Source organism: Scyliorhinus torazame, chromosome 6 (genome assembly GCF_047496885.1).
Source record: "Scyliorhinus torazame isolate Kashiwa2021f chromosome 6, sScyTor2.1, whole genome shotgun sequence".
NCBI classification, from domain to species: Eukaryota; Metazoa; Chordata; class Chondrichthyes; order Carcharhiniformes; family Scyliorhinidae; genus Scyliorhinus; species Scyliorhinus torazame.
The window spans coordinates 83,660,746-83,682,651 of record NC_092712.1 but is presented as its reverse complement, the minus strand read 5'-3'; the positions used below and the strand labels follow the sequence as shown (position 1 = coordinate 83,682,651).

The following is a 21,906-nucleotide window of genomic DNA, read 5'->3' as shown; positions in this document are numbered from 1 at the left end:
CCTTTTTATAACTATCAGCAAGATGAAAGCACACTAATTCGGATTTCATTTTGGTACACATCTCCATCTACACATGCAAAATGATTGAGGGCGACATACCATCTAAACAGAATTCAACATTGCTGAATTATTTCTTTTCAAAGCAGATTTGAAGTTTCCATAACAATTTTTAAGAACAACTTTTGATCATTTAGATTCAACTTTTACAATAAATCAAATCATAAACTTACAGCTTCAAATATGCTTTGGAATGCAATCCACTATTATCTTCATATATATTATTGAGCCAGCCAAGCGATTTTCAACTAGATGCTATCGTTTTAAAACCTCCAGGCATTAGCTTTATTACACAAAAGAATAAATGTTTCTCCTACAAAATAAAAGCTTAGTGTTACGATAACTATCTCAAGTTTCTCATCGGAATATTGGGATAGAGTTTCTGCTCATTCACGCTGGTAATATCAGTGCAATCTGGGATTTTTTTCTCTTTATTTTTTCATGGAATCTGGGCCTCACAGACAAGGCTTGTATTTGTTGTCCATCCCTAATTGTCCTTCAATTAAGTAGTTTGCGATACCATTTCAGAGGGCAGTTAAAAGTCAATCACATTGCTGTAGATCTGGAGTCACATGTAGGCCAGACTGGGTAAGGATGGCAGATGTCCTTCACTAAAGGGCCTTAGTGAACCGGATGTTTTTGTACGACAATCGATGATGGTTTCACTGTGGCCATTACAGAGAATAGCTTTATATTCTAGATTTATTAATTGAATTTAAATTCCACCAGCTGCTCTGATGGTTGTTTCAACCCATGTCCCAACAGCATTAGCCTGGGTTTCTGCGTTACTAGTCCAGTGACATTCAATTATGCCACCATTTCTCCCAAATTGCTAAATTGTTAAATCAGCACAAAGATTGAGGAACTCTAAACACAAATATGTTAAGCTCAAAATCATGTAAAGGCTGTGTTTTCCATGATCTAGTTTAAGATCCAATTCACCTAGATTAGGACCTGCCCACAATGATGGGAAATCTATTGAATGTGGCGAGGCAAGATTCGTCATTGAGATGTTTGGGAGTACAAAACTCAAATATTGCTCAAAAAAGACATTTTGTTGAAGATTTTTATCTTGCACTCATCAGGCCAAACACAAGAATAGGATTGTCAAGGGTAACAACAAATTTATACTGTATGAGAAGAGTGCTGAGAGAGTAGATGAGAAGAGAGTCCACCTTAGATTAACCTGGAAGGGTAAGGTATCTCAAACGTTTGAGCAGCAGGTAAAGCTAACTGTTTCACACTGCTACTATGCTGTAGCACCACGAGTGGTATTCGCTATTAACTGATGCTGCAGTCAAGCCAAAACGAGCTTCTGCTCATCACACAATGAGTAATGTGGAATGTGAATTTCAGTGCTTGTGTGAGGCTAGGTATGTCGGCTATACGCCACAAACATTGGTAGATGGTATCGTCCCTTCCTCGGTTTTCAACGGGCAAGGTACAGACTGTACCCAAACAGCCCGTGCATGCAAAACCCAAAACAGAGTGTCCAACATTAGATATAATTCTGCAACTGCACATTTTCTATATAGTCTTGAATGTATTAAAAATTAAACCAACAACCAATTTAAGAGAGTCAGTTGGGCTTGCAGTGTGGCACATGTGTGTGTACTGGAAGTTACATATATTAATACACAGGGCCCTGTTCTTTGCAGACAGAAGGAACATGAACACACCTTGTGCCTGTTTCAGCTGAACAAAATAAATGATAGCCATTCGCTGGTTCATTTCTCAGTGCAATGCCTTGACTAATGCTTGGCTTAAATTTTCAAATGATGCTTCAAGGTTAACAATCAGTCATCATTAACTGGCGCATTCTCCATGGCAACGGTGCCACCAATCAAGGTCTACATGTCAACCAATCAGCACTTTCTTGTCACATATTATTACGTTGTTGTTCCCCTGATATTGGTATTCTTGTGACTGTCCAAATCAACTGAAAGGAGGGGGGGGGGGGGAAACAATTATTTCCTATCAATTATTATGGTTCAGGAAAGGCTTTCTGTTTGCAAATGCAATCCATCGTTAACTTGAACCTACTCAGGTGAGATTTCAAGCGTATTTTTGGATCAATTTCTTGAGTGCACCCAAAACAGAAATTCTACCCCATTATCTTGATATCAGTTTTTTTCTCACCTTCCAGAATCTGTGAACAGATCTGGCAAAATTATTAGCTTTGACAAAGAGTCATCCAGACTTGAAATGTTAGCTCCCTTATCTCTCCACAGATTCTGTCAGTCCTGAAATTGTCCAGTATTTTCTGTTTTTGTTTCAGATTCCACCATCTGCAGTAATGTGCTTTTGTACTAACAAAAATATTACATCATCTATATTTTGTGGTTCACTATAATTTTTCCTGAAAGCATCACCATTGTTCTAAATAGCTGTAATTAGACAAACTCTCATCACAGAATCACAGAATACTACAGTGCAGAAGATGCCCTTCGGCCCATTGAGTCTGCACCAACGACTCTGACCTGCCACCTAATCCCACTTGCCAGAACTTGGCCCAGAGCCTTGAATATTATGATGTGCCAAGTACTCATCCAGGTACTTTTTAAAGGATGTGAGGCATCCTGCCTCTATGATCCTCCCAGGTAGTGCATTCCATACGGTCACCACTCTCTGAATAACTTTTTTTCTCCTCAAATCCCCCCCTAAACCTCCCACCCCTCACTTTGAACTGGTGTCCCCTCATAACTGACACTTCAACTAAGGGGAACAGCTGCTCCCTAGCCATGCCTCTCATAAATCTTGTATACCTCAATCAGGTCACCCCTCAGTCTTCTCTGCTCCAGAGAAAACAACCCAACCTGATCCAACCTCTCTTTATAACTTATATGTTCCATCCCAGGCAACATCCTGGTGAATCTTCTCTGCACGCCCCCCCCCCTCCCCACCAGTGCAATCACATCCTTCCGATAATGTGGTGACCAGAATTGCACACAGTACTCCAACTATGGCCTCACCAAAGTTCTGTACAGCCTCATCATGACCTCCCTGCTTTTGTGATCTATGTCCCGATTGATAATGGCAAGTGTCCCATTTGTCTTTTTCACCACCCTATTAACCTCCCCTTCTGCCTTCAGAGATCTAATTACAAACACGCCAAGGTCCCTTTGTTCATCAGAACTTCCCAGTGTCAGACCTTTCCTTGTATACTTCATTCTTAAGTTACTCCTGCCAAACTGTATCACCTCACATTTTTCACGGTTAAATTCCATCTGCCACTTATCTGCTCATTTGACCATTCCGTCTATATCTTCCTGTAACCCAAGACACTCAGCCTCACTGTTAACCACCCAGCCAAACTTTGTGTCATCTGCAAATGTACTGATAGTACCCCCCACATAGTCATCTATGTCATTTATATAAATGCCAAGCAATAGGGCAGCACGGTAGCATAGTGGTTAGCACTATGGCTTCACAGCGCCATTGTCCCAGGTTCAATTCCCGGCTAGGGTCACTGTCTGGGCGGAGTCTGCACGTTCTCCCCATGTCTGCATGGATTTCCTCCTGGTGCTCCGGTTTCCTCCCACAAGTCCTGAAAGACGTGCTAGTAGGTAATTTGGACATTCTGAATTCTCCCTCTGTGTACCCAAACAGGAGCCGGAATGTGGCGACTCGGGGCTTTTCACAGAAACTTTTTGCAGTGTTAATATAAGCCTACTTCTGACAATAAAGAAGATTATTATTATTACAGGGCCCAGCACGGATCTCTGTGGTACGCCACAGGACACTGGCTTCCAGACAGTAAAGCGGCTGTCTCTCATCACCCATCTGTCTCCTACCGCTAAGTCAATTATGAATCCACCTTATCAAATGACCCTATATCCCATGTGCATTTGCCTTCTTTATACGTCTCCCATGTGGTACCTTGTCAAAGATTTTGCTGAAATCCACGTAAACTACATCAACTGCACTCCCCTCATCTTTACATTTCAGTACATGCTCAAAAATTTGTTTGGCAGGACCTCACTCTGACAAAGCCATGTTGACTATCCTTGATCAAACCTCGCCACTCCAAGTGGAGATAGATTCTCTCCTTCAGAATCTTCTCCAGTAGTTTCCCAACCACTGACATGAGACTCCCCTACCTTACACTAAAGGATGTGAGCTTTATAGACTTGCTGTATACAAGATGCAACAAAACTACTAATTTTTAAATTAGTTGCATATTTTCTTTATTCATTCATGGGATGTGGGTGTTGCTGGCTAGGGCAGTATTTATTGCTCACCCCTAATTGCTATTCTGAAGGTGGTGGTGAGCTGTCTTCTTGAACTGCTGCAGTCCATGTGTTGTAAGCACACCCTCAATGCTGTTAGGGAGGGAGTTCCAGGTTTTTGACCCAGTGACGGTGAAGGAACGGTGATATGTTTCCATGCCAAGATGGTGAATGACTTGGAGGGGAAGTTCCAAATGGTGGTGTTCCCAAATGTCTGCTGACATTGTCCTTCTAGATGGCAGTGGTCATAGGTTTGGAAGGTGCTGTTTAAGATGTCTTTGTGAGTTCCTGCAATGCATCTTGTAGATAGTACACACTGCTGCCACTGTTCATCGGTGGTGGAGGGACTGAATTTTGTGATGGGATGCCAGTCAAACAGACTGCTTTGTCTTGGATGGTGTCAGGCTTCTTGAGTGTTGATGAAGCTGAACCCATCCAGGCAAGTGGAAAGTAGTCCATCAACCGCTGACCTGTGCGTTGTAAATGGTGGACAGGTTTGGGGACTCAGGAGGCGAGTTACTTTCTAAAGGATTCCTGACCTCTGATGTGCTCTTGTAGCCACAATATTTATATGGCTGGTCCAGTTCAGTTTCTGGTCAATGGTAACACTCAGGATGTTGATATGAGGAATTCAGCGATGGCATTGAATCTGAAAAGGCAATGGTTAGGTTCACTCTTGTTGGAAATGGACATTGCCCTCCACTTGTGTGTCATGTTATTTGCCACATGTCAGCCCAAGTTGGATATTGTCCAGATCTTTCTGCATTTGGACATGGACTGCTGCAATACCATTGGATTCACAAAGGTAATATGTAATCGTCAACAAAAATCCCCACTTCTGATCCTCTGATGGGAGATACGGTCATTGATGAAGCAGCTGAAGATGGTTAGGTCTAGGACACAACCCTGAGGAACGCCGGCAGCGATGCCTGGAACTAAGACGATTGACCACCAACAACTACAACCTTTGTGCTAGGTATGACTCCAAACAGTGAAACATTTCCCTCTGGATTCCCATTGCCTCCAGTTTTGCTTGGGCTCCTTGATGTCACACTTGGTCAAATGCTACCCTAATGTCAAGGGCAGTCACTCTCACCTCTGGAATTCAGCTCTTTAGTCCATGTTTGAACCAAGACTGTAATGAGGTCAGGAACTGTGGGGCCTTGGCGGAACCCAAAATGAGCATCAGCGATCAGCTTATTGCGAAGAAAATGCACTTGATAGCACTGATGATGACTCCTTCCATCACTTTACTGATGATCGAGAGTAGACTGATGGGGCCATAATTGGCCTACTTGTCTTGCTTTTTGTGTACAGGACATTCTGAGCAATTTTCCACATTGCCAGATGGGTGCCACTGTTGCAGCTGTACAGGACTAACTTGACTAGGGCTGCGGCAAGTCCTGGAGCCCTATTCTGGAGTCAGAATATTGTCAGGCCTTTGAAGTATCCAATGCCTTCAGCTGTTTCTTCATATCACGTGGAATGAATCGAGTTGGCTGAAGACTGACATTCGTGATGCTTGGGACCTGATGCCATGAAATTTCATGCTCCCGTCTAACTATATACCACTGTGCTGCCCCCACTGCTGGGTCTGTCCTCCAGTGGAACAACATATTATTTGCAATGTATAATCCCATGAATATGATTATGCAATCTGGAGACAGCTCCGACAAAATAGCCAATGATCGGTTCAGGTGCCTGGGTTGATTCCAGGTGATACATTGGTTTTAGACTTTTTCGAATCATATCATAGAATTTACAGTGCAGGAGGCTGCCATTCGGCCCATCGAGTCTGCACCGGCCCTTGGAAAGAGCACCCCATTTAAGCCCACACTTCCACCCCATCCCGCAATCCCACCCAACCCTTTTGGACACTAAGGGCAATTTAGCATGGCCAATCCACCTAACCTGCACATCTCTGGACTGTGGGAGGAAACCGCAGCATCCGGAGGAAACCCACGCAAACAAAGAACAAAAAACAAAACAGCACAGGAACAGGCCCTTCAGCCAAACTTTTCCAAAACCCTCAGCACTTCCTTGTGCCATATCACTCTATACCCATCCTATCCATGTGTTTATCAAGATGCCTTTCGAACACGGTTAATGTACCTGCTTCCACAACCTCATCTAGCAACGCGTTCCAGGCATTCACCACCCTTTGCGTAAAATACCTGCCTCACACATCTTCTCTAAACTTTGCCCCACGGACCTTAAACCTATGCCCCCTGGTGACTGACCCCCCCCCACCCACCGTGGGAAAGAGTGCCTGCCCATCCACTCTATCCATGCCCCGCATAATCTTGTAGACCTCTAGCAGGTCACCCCTCAACCTAAGTCTTTCTAATGAAAACAGTCCGAGTCTATTCAGCCTCTCCACATAGCTAACACCCTCCAGACCAGACAACATGCTGGTAAACCTCCTCTGCACCCTCTCCAAAGCCTCCACATCCCTCTAGTAGTGTCGCGACCTGAATTGTGCGCAATATTGCAAGTGCGGCCTTACCAAGGTCCTATACAACTGTAGTATGACTTGCCAGTTTGTACACTCAATGCCCCGTCCAATGAAAGCAATCATTCCGTATGCTTTCTTGACTAACTCGTCCACTTTTCTGTTGCCATCTTCAAAGATCTGTGGACCTGCACGCCGGATCTCTCTGACTTTCTATATTCCTAAGAGTTTTGCCACTTACTAATGAGTCCGTTTGTTTCCAAATGGGTATAAATCCTGTCCCTGAGAATTTTTTCCAATAATTTATGTACTACCGATGTGAGGCTCAGCGGCCTATAGTTTCCAGGATTATCCCTGCTACCTTTCTTAAACAGTGGTACCACACATTAGCCATTCTCCATTCCTCTGGGATCTCACCTGAAGCCTATGAGGATACAAAGGTATCAGTCAAGGCCCCAGCAATTTCCTCCCTTGCTTCCCTTAGTATTCTGGGGTAAATCTCATCGGGTCCACGAGACCTATCTACCTCAATATCTTTTAAAAGACCCAATACTTCCTCCTTTTCGATGTTAACATGATCCAAACTGTCCATACACCCTACCCAAGAATCATCTTCCACAAGCTTTGGTGAATACTGATGCAAAGTACTCATTTAGTACCCCACCCATTTCCTCCAGCTCAACACAGATTCCCCCCACTGTCCTTAAATAAATAAATAAAGTTTATTATTGTCCCAAGTAGGTTTGCATTAACACTGCAATGAAGTTACTGTGAAAATCCCCTAGTCGCCACAATCCACTGCCTGTTCGGGTACACAGAGGGAGAATTCAGAATGTCCAATTCACCTAACAAGCACATGTTTCGGGACTTGTGGGAGGAAACCGGAGCACCCGGAGGAAACCCACGCAGACATTAGGAGAACGTGCAGACTCCATACAAACAGTGACCGAAGCGGGAATCGAACCTGGGACCCTGGCGCTGTGAAGCAGCAGTGCTAACCACTCTGCCACCGTGCCGCCTGTCCTGATGTGGTCCAATCCTTTCCCTGGCCATTCCCTTGCTTTTTAAATATGAATAAAAAGCCTTGGGATTCACTTTAATCCTACTTGCCAAGGACGTTTCATGACCTGTCCTAGCCCTCCTAATTTCCCGCTTAAGTACCTTCCTTTATACTCAAGGGTTTCAACTGTCCCCACCCTTGCGATCGTACAAAAGCCTCATTTTTCTTTTTGACGAGGTTCACAATATCCCTCGTTATCCAAGGCTCCCTAAACTTTATATACTTATCCTTCATTCTCTTAGGAATGTGACTTTCCTGAATCTTAATCAACTGTCGCTTGAAAGACTCCCACATGTCTGATGTTGATTTAGACATGGGGAGAACGTGCAGACTCTACACAGACAGTGTCCCAAGCCGGGAATTGAACCTGGACCCTGGAGCTGTGAAGCGACAGTGCTAATCACTATGCTAGCATGCCGCCCCACATAGTTTCATAAAACTGAGTGCCTTGTTAGGCCACTTCAGAGGGCATTTAAGAGTCGATCACATTGCTGTGGGTCTGGAGTCACATGTAGGTGAGACCAGGTAATGCTTAAAGGGCATTAGTGAACAAGATGTTCAAGTTTCACCATCTGTGGTGGGATTTGGACCCGGGTCTCCAGCGCATTATCGTGGGTCTGTGGAATACTAGTCCAGTGACAATACCACTATGCCACTGCTACCCCATACTCAAGTACTCAAGTTAATTAGGTAAACTGATGAAGATGAATGCTTGCAAGAAAGTGCCACTGCAGACAAAGTGCATTACTGAAAGATGCTTGGTTTAGATTATTTTTAAACTTCTGGCCTTTTCAAATTTGGTACCATTAACAAAGCATTCTTTCTTTTGTCATTGTTCAAGTTCAAATGCAACTGAATGTGGTACCCCAGTTGAGAGACAAAACCTGCCGGTTAAACTAGGTTACATCTTGTTCAAATGAGCAACATTTGGATACAGTTAAAAACTTCCTCCTTTTCATGTGGTCTCAATTCCACAAATCAAAAGTTGAATCAAAATGAAAAAAATATACTTAAAGTTATCCAAGATGTAGAGAACCTTCCAATGTCAGTCTACAATTCATGCCTAGTGCTCTAATAATAGCCAAAGATGTCTAGTGCAGCCATAGGTACAGAGAGCTGTTTTTAATTCATTCATAGAAAATGCATACTTCAGAATTTAGCTGCTTAAACGAAAAACTTAAGGGAGCAGATAATTTAGTATGGAGTGCCCAATTTTCCCAAGTCACGCAAGAATATTCCAAACAATGGTTGAGAAATCCTGTTCGTTTCTGTAGGTGTTAAGACTGAAATTCCCAAGTGCTTGGAAACTGGTAAAATGTTATTAGTTGAACTCAGTGAAAATTGACTTGGCAGAATAATAAATACCAGGACATTTGGAATACATCAGAAATCACCATGCGAAAGTACAATAAGAATAACATGAATAAAGTCTGTTCTCAGAATGGCAAATTAAGTAACTGCCCACTTGGTTGAGTGTGTAAATCCCAACTGGATGAGCCAAAGGAATCAAGTCGATAGCCCAGGATGCAGATTGGAGGAGGCCACAGGAGCTGCTGAATGCTGAGGTGGGTTGTTTAAAATGCCTCCCTTGGTTGTCTGGGACTTCGTCCCAGTTGTTTTGTTAAATATTACGCCTCCTAGCCATCGCACTGATCATACCCCCGCACAGTACCCATGCCAACTCATCCAGTTACAACCATGGGCAAATATCATGAGACATGCTGAGATGAAATAAATAAGGGACAAAATATCTGTTGCAGCTTTCATGATAATAACCAAACAAAAGTCCTTTAAATATTTTATCCCTTATCATGGATACAACTAGTAGAGTTGATAACGGGGAGCCAGTGGATTTTGGACTTTCAGTAGGCTTTTGACAAAGTCCTGCATAAGATATTACAGGGTAAAATTAAAGTGCATGGGATTAGGGGTGGTGTATTGAGATGGATAGAAAATTAGTTGGCAGACAGGAAACAAAGAGTAGGAATTAATAGGTCTTTTTAAAATTGGCAGGCAGTGTCTAGTGGGGTACCGCAGGGATTGATGCTAGGACTCCAGCTATTCACAATACATATTCATGATTTACATGAACCAACAAAATGTAGTATCTCCAAATTTGCAGATGCCACCAAGTTGGGTGGGAGGGGGAGCTGTGAGGAGGATACAGAGATCTTTCAGAGTTATTTGGACAAGTTGAATGAGGGGGAAAATGAATTGCAGATGCAGTATAATTTGGATAAATGCGAGCTTATCCACTTTGGCAGCAAAAACGAGAAAGCAGAGTATTATTTGAATAGCCATAAACCTGTTTGTCCTCATAGGTAATCATACTGGCCTTCATTGCGAGAGGATTCGCGTACAGGAGCAGGGATGTCTTGCTGCAATTATACAGGGCCTTGGTGACGTCACACCTGGAATAATGTTTTTTTAAATTCGTTCATGGGATGTGGGCATCGCAGACTGAGCCAGCATTTATTGTCCATCCCTAATTGCCCTTGAGGCAATTTTAAGAGTCAACCACATTGCTATGTGGGTCTGGAGTCACATATAGGCCAGGCAAGGATGACAGACTTCCTTCCCTCAAGGACATTAGTGAACCAGATGGGTTTTAACGCCAAGGATTTCTTCAAGCTGGAATTGAACCAACGATCTAAGGATGTCTGTCAGTTTTAATCATCTCCAGTCCTTTGCTCTACCAGCTGAGCTATCGAAAGAGAGGCCCTCGACAATGGTTTCATGGTTATCCTTAAACTTTTAATTCCAGATTTTTATTGAATTCAAATTTCAGCATCTGCAGTGGCGGGATTTGAACCTGGGTCCCCAGAGCATTACTCTGGGTCTCTGGTCTACTTGTCCAGTGACAATACCACTCTGCCACCGACTCCCGCTGTGTGCAGTTTTGGTCTCCTTATCTGAGGAAGACTTTCTTGCTCTAGAGTGGGTGCAGCGAAGGTTTATCAGACTGATTCCTGGGATGATGGGACTGACGTATGAGGAGAGACTGAATCAGTTAGGATTGTAATCGCTGGAGTTCCGAGGAATGGGGGGGGCGGGGTAGGGATTGCTTTGAAACCTAGAAAAATTAACAGGACTAGATAGGGTAGATGCAGGTTGGTGTGTGTGTCCAGAACCAGAGGTCACAGTCTGAGGATACATGGTAGACCACTTAGGATAGAGGGGAGGATACATTTCTTCATCCAGAGTGGTGAGCCTGTGGTGAGCCAAAGGATATGGAGGGCAGGGGGGGGGGGGGGGGGGGGGGGGGGGGAGGAGCAGGATTAGGCTATTTAGTTGGATGATCAGCCATGATCATAATGAACGACAGATCGAAGGGCCGAATGGCCTCCTCCTGCTATTTTCCATGTTTTTATTAATACACACAGATGTATATTCATAACCCCACATCAAAAGTAGATAATCCTTCAATAACCTGAGCTGTCCATCAGCCTGAATTTAAAACCTCCTGCTGTGATATTAGTAGACTGTGTAAACAGCCAACCGTTAATAATGACATAATGATAGACTTAAAAGTAATGTCATCAAACAGCTACTGTAATTGCGAGAACCGATTTCATTCAACTCCCACAGACCCAGGCTGACTAGTTTCAAAATTCATTTTCAGGGTTAAGAATTAAAAAACCCGATGGCATAACAGTTCTGCATACCTTATCCACCCTTTATGCGCATTTATGTCTCCTCCATAAATAAATTACTCTCAGACTGCAGGATAAGGCCCATGCTACAGCAAAAATGGGGTCTGTTTTCAGTTGGCCCTGCTGAGTTTGGGTTTGAGAGAGCCATCGCCTCACCACCTTTCTGCTAACAGCGAAAATGGAATCTGTCCTAAATAGGGCTGGGACATGTGGATTTGGATCTTGTCGCCATTTTGAAATGATCTGTGATGTCTCCACGACTCCCATGAAAAAACAGCCTCTTAACTCGGTTTCTTTCTCACTGTCTGACCTGCTGAGTAATTTCACAATTTTCTGTTTCTATTTCAAATTTCCAACATCTACAGTATGCTGCTTTTGAAGGGGAGAAAGAAACTGGGCTGATTTACTGGATTGAAACAATTCAGATTTCTCCACTGATGTATGCGGAAAAAAAACGTTTTAATAGTTACAGAGTCTACTGACTTACATGATCGTCTATTGGAATTTCTTTGTGGAGGGACAAATGCGACAGGTTTTCGAAGTGCAAATCTCCTGTAAGAAACCAATTACAAAAACTGTTGGTATTGGACTTGCGTTTGAGAGTACAAAAACCTTTAAGAACAAATATTATAGCATTCTAGTAAAATACTGCAAAGCAAATAATGCATTTGATTTTACCGTAGACAAAACAAATCCTTTAACTTTCAAATTTTAGTAAGTGGAGCCAAAAAACTGCTAAAAAAAAAATCAGCTCTGTATTGCACATCAAATGTTTTCCATTGTCCTATTCCAAAACTGGAATGCCACTGATGGTATCATTTACTGTCAACTACTTCAACCAGATACGAGGAAATCCAAGCAATTTTGGCTTTGAGCTTACTACTTATAAACTCTGCACAAACATTCTGCTTTCACATTAATATAATCAGAAAACAAAGGCTTCTAAGATACCTCCGTTCCAATGTGGATTTTTAGCACCAAAGTATGTTCATGAAGTTTATTATATTATTGCAACTGTCAGAAGGCTATGTATTTGGTGGTTACCTCTCTTGGAACTGCTTTGAAGGGATTAGTCCTGCTCTCAGATTGGCATCACACTCGCGTTTGGCTTGCCACCAAGTTGCATCATCCTGGCTGACGATCTGAAGGATATCACCCTTCTTGAAAGAAAGCCCAGCTTCTTTACATGGAATTGCTTGATCCTCTTTAGGGTCATAATCAAATAAAGTCCTGACCAACATCTGGCAAAAAAAAGTTATGTTTATTCATGTTTATATATGACATGGCGATCATGCCTTAAACACAAGAAATAACTTGCATTCACTAATACTGTGGTACAATACAAAATTGAATGAAGCAGCTCATTCAGAGAATTTGGGGAGGCGGGAAGAAAGATTATTTCACAGAATCCCTAAAACCACATCACTTACAAATAAAAACAAGTGTCAACAAAATTGTGAAACTATTAGGCAAACAAAAAATGTACAGAATTTAACAAAATCAATACCTGCAACCACAGGAACTGCAGGGGTTCAAGAAAGTGGCTCACCACTACCTTCTCAGGGGCAATTAGGGATTCACAATAATTGTTGGGATTTCCACCCCATAAACGTATTTTTAAAAAATCTGCAAAGGAAATATTCCCCAAGTACATATAAACTTAGCTAATTATTTGCTAAGTCAATATCCCTTTCACGTGCACAAGAAACTACTGCCAAATCTAATACTTGTAGCTGATGCTCTTAATTCAGAAAGCCAATTATGACTTTAACGAACGGAGAACAATGTTCACCGCCACTGGACATTTGTGATCACTGGACTTTGCCAATGGCTAATATGGTCAGGAGACATAAGAATTAACACTTGTCCTTCAACATGTAGTGCCCAGCAGAGGGCAGTAGAGCAGAGCTGCTGATTGGCTGTTGCGGGGGAAATTTGCATACGTCCGTGTGCTCACCCTAACTTGAAGGTGTACCTGAGCAAGAGTCCTTAGCTGTTCAAGTGTAGACAAGCATCCAGCAGAGGGCAGTAGAGCGAAGCTGCTGTTTGGCTGTTGTGGGGGAAATTTGCATACGTCCGTGTGCTCACCCTAACTTGAAGGTGGTTTGTGGAGGAGCTGTTGTCAAGTGACACCTAAACCCGAAACACTTCTTCAGTGTTGCCCTCCCTACCACCTCCTCTAACCAAAAAAAAAAAACGCTGTAAAGATCAAGAGGAAGGCTGGAGGGCAGGTAGAAGTCGAAAGAAGTTGAACCGTGACGTCACAACCTGCAGGTAAGGGACTGGCTGGTGACTGGTAAGTAGTTTTTCTTTTATTTTCCCTCAGCTGTTATCCTGCGGGGCACAGAGGTTGCTGAGTGAGTGCTTGCTGAGAAGGGGAGTGAATAACAGGTAAGCTCTTTCTTTTTCTTTTTTATCTATGGGGATGGCAGGGAAGGTAGTACAATGTTCCTCCTGCAGAATGTTTGAGGTGAGGGACGCCATCAGTGTCCCTGCTGATTTCATCTGTGGGAAGTGCACCCATCTCCAGCTCCTCAGAAACTGGAGCTGGGGACTTAGGGAACTGGAGCTGCAGCTGGATGAACTTCGGATCATTCGGGAGACGAGGTGGTCATAGATAAAAGCTTCAGGGATGTAGTTACTCCGAAGAATAAAGATAGATGGGTGACGGTGAGAGGGTCTGGGAGGAAGCAGTCAGTACAGGGATCCCCTGTGGTTGTTCCCTTTAGTAACAAGTATACCGCTTTGGATAATGTTGGAGGGGGGGGGGGGGACTTACCAGGGGTAAGCCATGGGGTACAGGTCTCTGGCACAGAGTCTGTCCCTGTTGCTCAGAAGGGAAGGGGGGAGAGGAGTAGAGAATTAGTCATTGGAGACTCCATAGTTAGGAGGATAGATAGGAGATTCTGTGGGAACGAGAGAGACTCGCGGTTGGTGTGTTGCCTCCCAGGTGCCAGGGTGCGTGATGTCTCGGATCGTGTTTTCGGGATCCTTAAGGGGGAGGGGGAGCAGCCCCAAGTCGTGGTCCACATAGGTACCAACGACATAGGTAGGAAAAGGGATAGGGATGTAAGGCAGGAATTCAGGGAGCTAGGGTGGAAACTTAGATCTAGGACAAACAGAGTTATAATCTCTGGGTTGTTACCTGTGCCACATGATAGCGAGATGAGGAATAGGGAGAGAGAGGAGTTGAACATGTGGCTACAGGGATGGTGCAAGAGGGAGGGTTTCAGATTTCTGGATAATTGGGGCTAATTCTGGGGTCGGTGGGACCTCTACAAACGGGATGGTCTACACCTGGACCAGAGGGGTACCAATATCCTGGATGGGAAATTTGCTAATGCTCTTCGGGAGGGTTGAAACTAGTTCAGCAGGTGCTTGGGAACCTGAATTGTAGCTCCAGTATACAGGAGGTTGAGAGTAGTGAGGTCATGAGTAAGATTTCAAAGTTGCAGGAGTGTACCGGCAGGCAGGAAGGTGGTTTAAAGTGTGTCTTCTTCAATGCCAGGAGCATCCGGAATAAGGTGGGTGAACTTGCGGCATGGGTTGGTACCTGGGACTTCGATGTTGTGCCCATTTCGGAGACATGGATAGAGCAGGGACAGGAATGGTTGTTGCAGGTGCCGGGGTTTAGATATTTCAGTAAGCTCAGGGAAGGTGGTAAAAGAGAGGGAGGGGTGGCATTGTTAGTCAAGAACAGTATTACGGTGGCAGAAAGGACGTTTGATGAGAACTCGTCTACTGAGGTAGTATGGGCTGAGGTTAGAAACAGGAAAGGAGAGGTCACCCTGTTAGGAGTTTTCTATAGGCCTCCAAAAAGTTCCAGCGATGTAGAGGAAAGGATTGCAAAGATGATTCTGGGGAGGAGCGAAAGCAACAGGGTAGTTGTTATGGGGGACTTTAACTTTCCAAATATTGACTGGAAACGCGATAGTTAGAGTACTTTAGATGGGTCTGTTTTTGTCCAATGTGTGCAGGAGGGTTTCCTGACACAGTATGTAGATAGGCCAACAAGAGGCGAGGCCATATTGGATTTGGTACTGGGTAATGAACCAGGACAGGTGGTAGATTTGGAGGTAGGTGAGCACTTTGGTGATAGTAACCACAATTCCATTACGTTTACTTTATTGATGGAAAGGGATAAGTATATACCGCAGGGCAAGAGTTATATCTGGGGGAAAGCCAATTATGATGCGATGAGGCAAGACTTAGGATGCATCAGATGGAGAGGAAAACTGCAGGGGATGGGCACAATGGAAATGTGAAGCTTGTTCAAGGAACAGCTACTGCGTCTCCTTGATAAGTATGTACCTGTCAGGCAGGGAGGAAGTGGTCGAGCAAGGGAACCATGGTTTACTAAAGCAGTCGAAACACTTGTCAAGAGGAAGAAGGAGGCTTATGTAAAGATGAGACATGAAGGTTCAGTTAGGGCGCTCGAGAGTTACAAGTTAGCTAGGAAGGACCTAAAGAGAGAGTTAAGAAGAGCTAGGAAGGGACATGAGAAGTCGTTGGCAGGTAGGATCAAGGATAACCCTAAAGCTTTCTATAGATATGTCAGGAATAAACAAATGACTAGGGTAAGAGTAGGGCCAGTCAAGGACAGTAGTGGGAAGTTGTGCGTGGAGTCTGAGGAGATAGGAGAGGTGCTAAATGAATATTTTTCGTCAGTATTCACACAGGAAAAAGACAATGTTGTCGAGGAGAATACTGAGACTCAGGCTAGTAGACGAGAAGGGCTTGAGGTTCATAAGGAGGAGGTGTTCGCAATTCTGGAAAGTGTGAAAATAGGTAAGTCCCTTGGGCTGGATGGGATTTATCCTAGGATTCTCTGGGAAGCTAGGGAGGAGATTGCTGAGCCTTTGGCTTTGATCTTTAAGTCATCTTTGTCTACAGGAATAGTGCCAGAAGACTGGAGGATAGCAAATGTTGACCCCTTGTTCAAGAAGGGGAGTAGAGACAACCCCGGTAACTATAGACCAGTGAACCTTACTTCTGTTGTGGGCAAAATCTTGGAAAGGTTTATAAAAGATAGGATATATAATCATCTGGAAAGGAATAATTTGATTAGAGATAGTCAACACGGTTTTGTGACGGGTAGGTCGTGCCTCACAAACCTTATCGCGTTCTTTGAGAAGGTGACCAAACAGGTGGATGAGGGTAAAGCAGTTGATGTGGTGTATATGGATTTCAGTAAAGTGTTTGATAAGATTCCCCACGGTAGGCTACTGCAGAAAATACGGAGGCATGGGATTCAGGGTGATTTAGCAGTTTAGATCAGAAAGGGTGGTGGTTGATGGGAAATGTTCAGACTGGAGTCCAGTTACTAGTGGTGTACCACAAGAATCTGTTTTGGGGCCACTGCTATTTGTCATTTTTATAAATGACCTGGAGGAGGGCGTAGAAGGATGGGTGAGTAAATTTGCAGATGACACTAAAGTCGGTGGAGATGTAGACAGTGCGGAAGGATGTTACAAGTTACAGAGGGACATAGATAAGCTGTAACGCTGGGCTGAGAGGTGGCAAATGGAGTTTAATGCAGAAAAGTGTGAGGTGATTCATTTTGGAAGGAATAAGAGGAAGACAGAGTACTGGGCTAATGGTAAGATTCTTGGCAGTGTGGATGAGCAGAGAGATCTCGGTGTCCATGTACATAGATCCCTGAAAGTTGCCACCCAGGTTGAGAGGGTTGTTAAGAAGGCGTACGGTGTGTTAGCTTTTATTGGTAGAGGGATTGAGTTTCGGAGCCATGAGGTCATGTTGCGGCTGTACAAAACTCTGGTGCGGCCGCATTTGGAGTATTGCGTGCAATTCTGGTCGCCGCATTATTGGAAGGATGTGGAAGCATTGGAAAGCGTGCAGAGGAGATTTACCAGAATGTTGCCTGGTATGGAGGGAAGATCTTATGAGGAAAGGTTGAGGGACTTGAGGCTGTTTTCGTTAGAGAGAAGAAGGTTAAGAGGTGACTTAATTGAGGCATACAAGATGATCAGAGGATTGGATAGGGTGGACAGTGAGAGCCTTTTTCCTCGGATGGTGATGTCTAGCACGAGGGGACATAGCTTTAAATTGAGGGGAGATAGATATAGGACAGATGTCAGAGGTAGGTTCTTTACTCAGAGAGTAGTAAGGGCGTGGAATGCCCTGCCTGCAACAGTAGTGGACTCGCCAACACTAAGGGCATTCAAATGGTCATTGGATAGACATATGGACGATAAGGGAACAGTGTAGATGGGCTTTAGAGTGGTTTCACAGGTCGGCGCAACATCGAGGACCGAAGGGCCTGTACTGCGCTGTAATGTTCTATGTTCTATCTACTTTTACTGGTTCATTTATCAAATGCTGTATGCTTCGAGGTTCCCAAAACTTGTAAAAACTATCCAACTATGGCTACATTCCAATAGAAGATTATATTCACATGTGCCAACCAATTTATAAACAGGGACCCGCCATCAATCTTATGATGGTGATACTGTCAAGAGCTTATTTCCTGCACATGCTCAATGGAGATCATTAGAAACAGGAGCAAGTTTTTCTAACACGCAGTTTTCCCTAACCACAGCGTCGCCAGTTTGTTTTTCCTCAAAAATCAAAAGGATTTATGCTGTTACTGAATTTGTATTTGTTTTATTAAAAATAAGAATAACATAATTCCTTAAATGCACTTGAAACAGCTCCCATAATTTTACAATGAGCTTAGCCAATGAAATCGTGAGGAATGCAAATGGCACAGGTCCCAGGTTCAGTCCCCAGTCTGTGCGGTGTTTGCTGATCTCAGCTGCAACATTTCAACAGGCCCAGAACAACTGCATCAATACTCCTCAGTTAAGGACGGGTACATTAGCAACCTCTCTCATGACCACTTTATAACTGGAAACACACGTATGAAAGATGAGCAAGGAAAGGAATGTAAGAGACTCCATTGTAATACTCCTCCAGCCAAATAGCTTTCCCATATTCACTAGAGTAACTAATGATCTTCCCTCCAATAAGGTCAGAACTGAGGATGTTTGCTGATTATTGAAATGTTCAGCACCATTCACAATTCCTCAGATACTGAAGCAATCGGTGTCTACATACAACAGGACCTAACAGAATTCAGGCTTGGGCTGGTAAGTGGCAATTAAAATTTGTGCCATTCAAGTGTGAGGCAATGACCATCCCCGACAAGAGAAAATCTAACCATCTTCCCATGATATTCAACATTACCATCATTGAACTCCCATGATCAACATCCTGGCGGTCACTATTGACCAAACACTTAACTGGGCCAGCCGTACAAGTTCTGTCACTATAAGAGCAGGTCAGAGGCTGGGGCTTTGTGGCAGGTAACGCACCTCCTGGCTCCCCAAAGCTTATCCATCATCTACAAGGGACAAGTCAGGTATGTGATGGAATGCTCTCCACTAGCCTGGTGAAGTGTGGCTCCAACAGTCAAGAGGTTTAATACTATCCTGGACAAAGTTTCGGGATCACACTCACTACTTTGAACATTCACTCCATTCAACACTGGTACACAATGACAGCAATGTGTATCGGCTATGAGATGCACCACAGCAACTCACCAAGACTCCTTCGACAGCACCTTCCAAACCAACAACCTCCACCACCGAAAACAATAATGGCAGCATGGGTAAACAGGCATCTGCGTGTTCCCTTCCAAGCTTCACACCATCCCGACTTGAAATTATATCACTATTCTTTCACTATTACTGGGTCAAATTCCTGGAAGTCCTTTCCTAGGATTGTGGGCATACCTCCAACACATTGACTGCAGTGGTTTCAAGAAAGCAGTTCACCACCACCTTCTCAAGGGTAGCAGGAGTGGGCAATAAATGCTGGCCTTGCCAGTGAAAAAAAGTCTAACATTGAATTTGAGCAAGCTGCTAACTACTTCAAAGGATGAGAGAAGTTGGTAAAAAATGGAAGAACGGTGCCTGCATGACCACTTGCTGGGGAGGTGCTTAGAAGATCCAGAAGACCATAAGACATAGGAGCAGAATTAGGCCACTCGGTCCATCGAGTCTGCTCCGCCATTCAATCATAGCTGATATTTTCTCATCCCCATTCTCCTGCCTTCTCCTCATAACTCCTGATCCCCTTATTAATCAAGAACCTATCTATCTCTGTTTTAAAGACACTCAGTGATTTAGCCTCCACAACCTTCTGCGACAAAGAGTTCTACAGATTCACCACCCTCTGGCTGAAGAAATTCCTCATCTCTGTTTTAAAGGATCGTCCCTTTAGTCTGAGATTGTGTCCTCTGGTTCTAGTTTTTCCTCCAAGTGGAAACATCCTTTCCACGTCCACTCTATCCAGGTCTCCCAGTATCCTGTAAGTTTCAATAAGATCCCCCCTCATCCTTCTAAACTCCAATGAGTACAGATCCAGGGTCCTGAACCGTTCCTCATACAACAAGCTCTTCATTCCAGGGATCATTCTTGTGAACCTCCTCTGGACCCGTTCCAAGGCCTTCCTTAGATACGGGTCCTCCTCTGGAACCGTTCCAAGGCCTTCCTTAGATACGGGGCCAAAACTGCTCACAATACACCAAACGGGATCTGACCAGAGCCTTATGCAGCCTCAGAAGTACATCCCTGGTCTTGTATTCTAGCCCTCTTGACATGAATGCTAACATTGCATTTGCCTTCTTAACTGCCGACTGAACCTGCACATTAACCTTAAGAGAATCGTGAACAAGGACTCCCAAGTCCCTTTGTGCTTCTGATTTCCTAAGCATTTCCCCATTTAGAAAATAGTCTATGCCTAAATTCCTCTTTCCAAAATGCATAACCTCACACGTTTCCACATTGTATTCCATCTGCCACTTCTTTGCCCACTCTCCTAGCCTGTCCAAATCCTTCTGCAGCCCCCTTGCTTCCTCGATAGTACCTGTCCCTCTACAGATCTTTGTAGCATCTGCAAACTTAGCAACAGTGCCTTCAGTGCCTTCTTCCAGATCATTAATGTATATTGTGAAAAGTTGTGGTCCCAGCACAGACCCCTGAGGCACACCACTAGTCAACGGCTGCTATCCTGAAAAAGACCCGTTTAGCCCCACTCGCTGCCTTCTGCCAGTCAGCCAATCCTCTATCCATGCCAGGATCTTACCCTTAACACCATGGGCTCTTAACTTATTTAACAGTCTCCTATGCGGCACCTTGTCAAAGGCCTTCTGGAAATCTAAATAAATCACGTCCACTGGTTCTCCTTTCTCTAACCTCCTTGTTATCTCCTCAAAGAACTCTAACAGGTTTGTCAGACATGACCTCCCTTTGACAAAGCCGTGATGACTCAGTCCCATTTTACCATGCACTTCCAAATACTTCGCGATCTCATCTTTTTTTTTTATTAAATATTTTATTGAAAATTTTTTGGTCAACCAACACAGTACATTGTGCATCCTTTACACAATATTATAACAACACAAATAACAATAACCTATTTTATAAACAAAAAATGAATAAATAATAAATAACAAAAATGAAAACTAGCCCTAATTGGCAACTGCCTTGTCACAAGTAACACTCTCCAAAAATATAATTTAACAGTCCAATATATAATTATCTGTAGCAACGACCTATACATACTATACAGTATATATTAACAACCCTGAGAGTCCTTCTGGTTCCTCCTCCGCCCCCCCCCCCTCCCCCCCATCCTGGGCTGCTGCTGCTGCCTTCTTTTTTCCATTCCGTCTATCTTTCTGCGAGGTATTCGACGAACGGTTGCCACCGCCTGGTGAACCCTTGAGCCGACCCCCTTAGGACGAACTTAATCCGCTCTAGCTTTATAAACCCCGCCATGTCATTTATCCAGGTCTCCACCCCCGGGGGCTTGGCTTCTTTCCACATTAGCAATATCCTGCGCCGGGCTACTAGGGACGCAAAGGCCAAAACATCGGCCTCTCTCGCCTCCTGCACTCCCGGCTCTTGTGCAACCCCAAATATAGCCAACCCCCAGCTTGGTTCGACCCGGACTCCTACTACTTTTGAAAGCACCTTTGTCACCCCCATCCAAAACCCCTGTAGTGCCGGGCATGACCAAAACATATGGGTATGATTCGCTGGGCTTCTCGAGCACCTCGCACACCTATCCTCCACCCCAAAAAATTTACTGAGCCGTGCTCCAGTCATATGTGCCCTGTGTAATACCTTAAACTGAATCAGGCTTAGCCTGGCACACGAGGACGACGAGTTTACCCTGCTTAGGGCATCTGCCCACAGCCCCTCCTCGATCTCCTCCCCCAGCTCTTCTTCCCATTTCCCTTTTAGTTCATCTACCATAGTCTCCCCTTCGTCCCTCATTTCCCTATATATATCTGACACCTTACCATCCCCCACCCATGTCTTTGAGATCACTCTGTCCTGCACCTCTTGTGTCGGGAGCTGCGGGAATTCCCTCACCTGTTGCCTCGCAAAAGCCCTCAGTTGCATATACCTGAATGCATTCCCTTGG

The 21,906-nt window shown here is 44.1% G+C and overlaps 1 protein-coding gene and 1 non-coding gene across 7 annotated transcripts in view; both read right to left on the bottom strand.

Moving 5' to 3' along the window:
- The window catches only part of mpp7a (MAGUK p55 scaffold protein 7a), a 758,711-nt gene that overhangs the window by 177,743 nt on the left and 559,062 nt on the right, over positions 1-21,906 (bottom strand). For all 6 annotated transcript variants that reach the window (XM_072508390.1, XM_072508394.1, XM_072508393.1 and 3 more), the window contains 2 exons: positions 12,496-12,692; positions 11,939-12,003 (listed from right to left, as the gene is read on the bottom strand). In XM_072508390.1, coding sequence (XP_072364491.1) covers positions 11,939-12,003; positions 12,496-12,692 — 262 coding nt within the window. The remainder of the gene's footprint in view (positions 1-11,938; positions 12,004-12,495; positions 12,693-21,906) is intronic.
- Positions 10,421-10,513, bottom strand: trnas-gga (transfer RNA serine (anticodon GGA)). Its single transcript is given in 2 exon segments — positions 10,421-10,456; positions 10,476-10,513. It is a non-coding gene; the product is annotated as a tRNA-Ser (tRNA).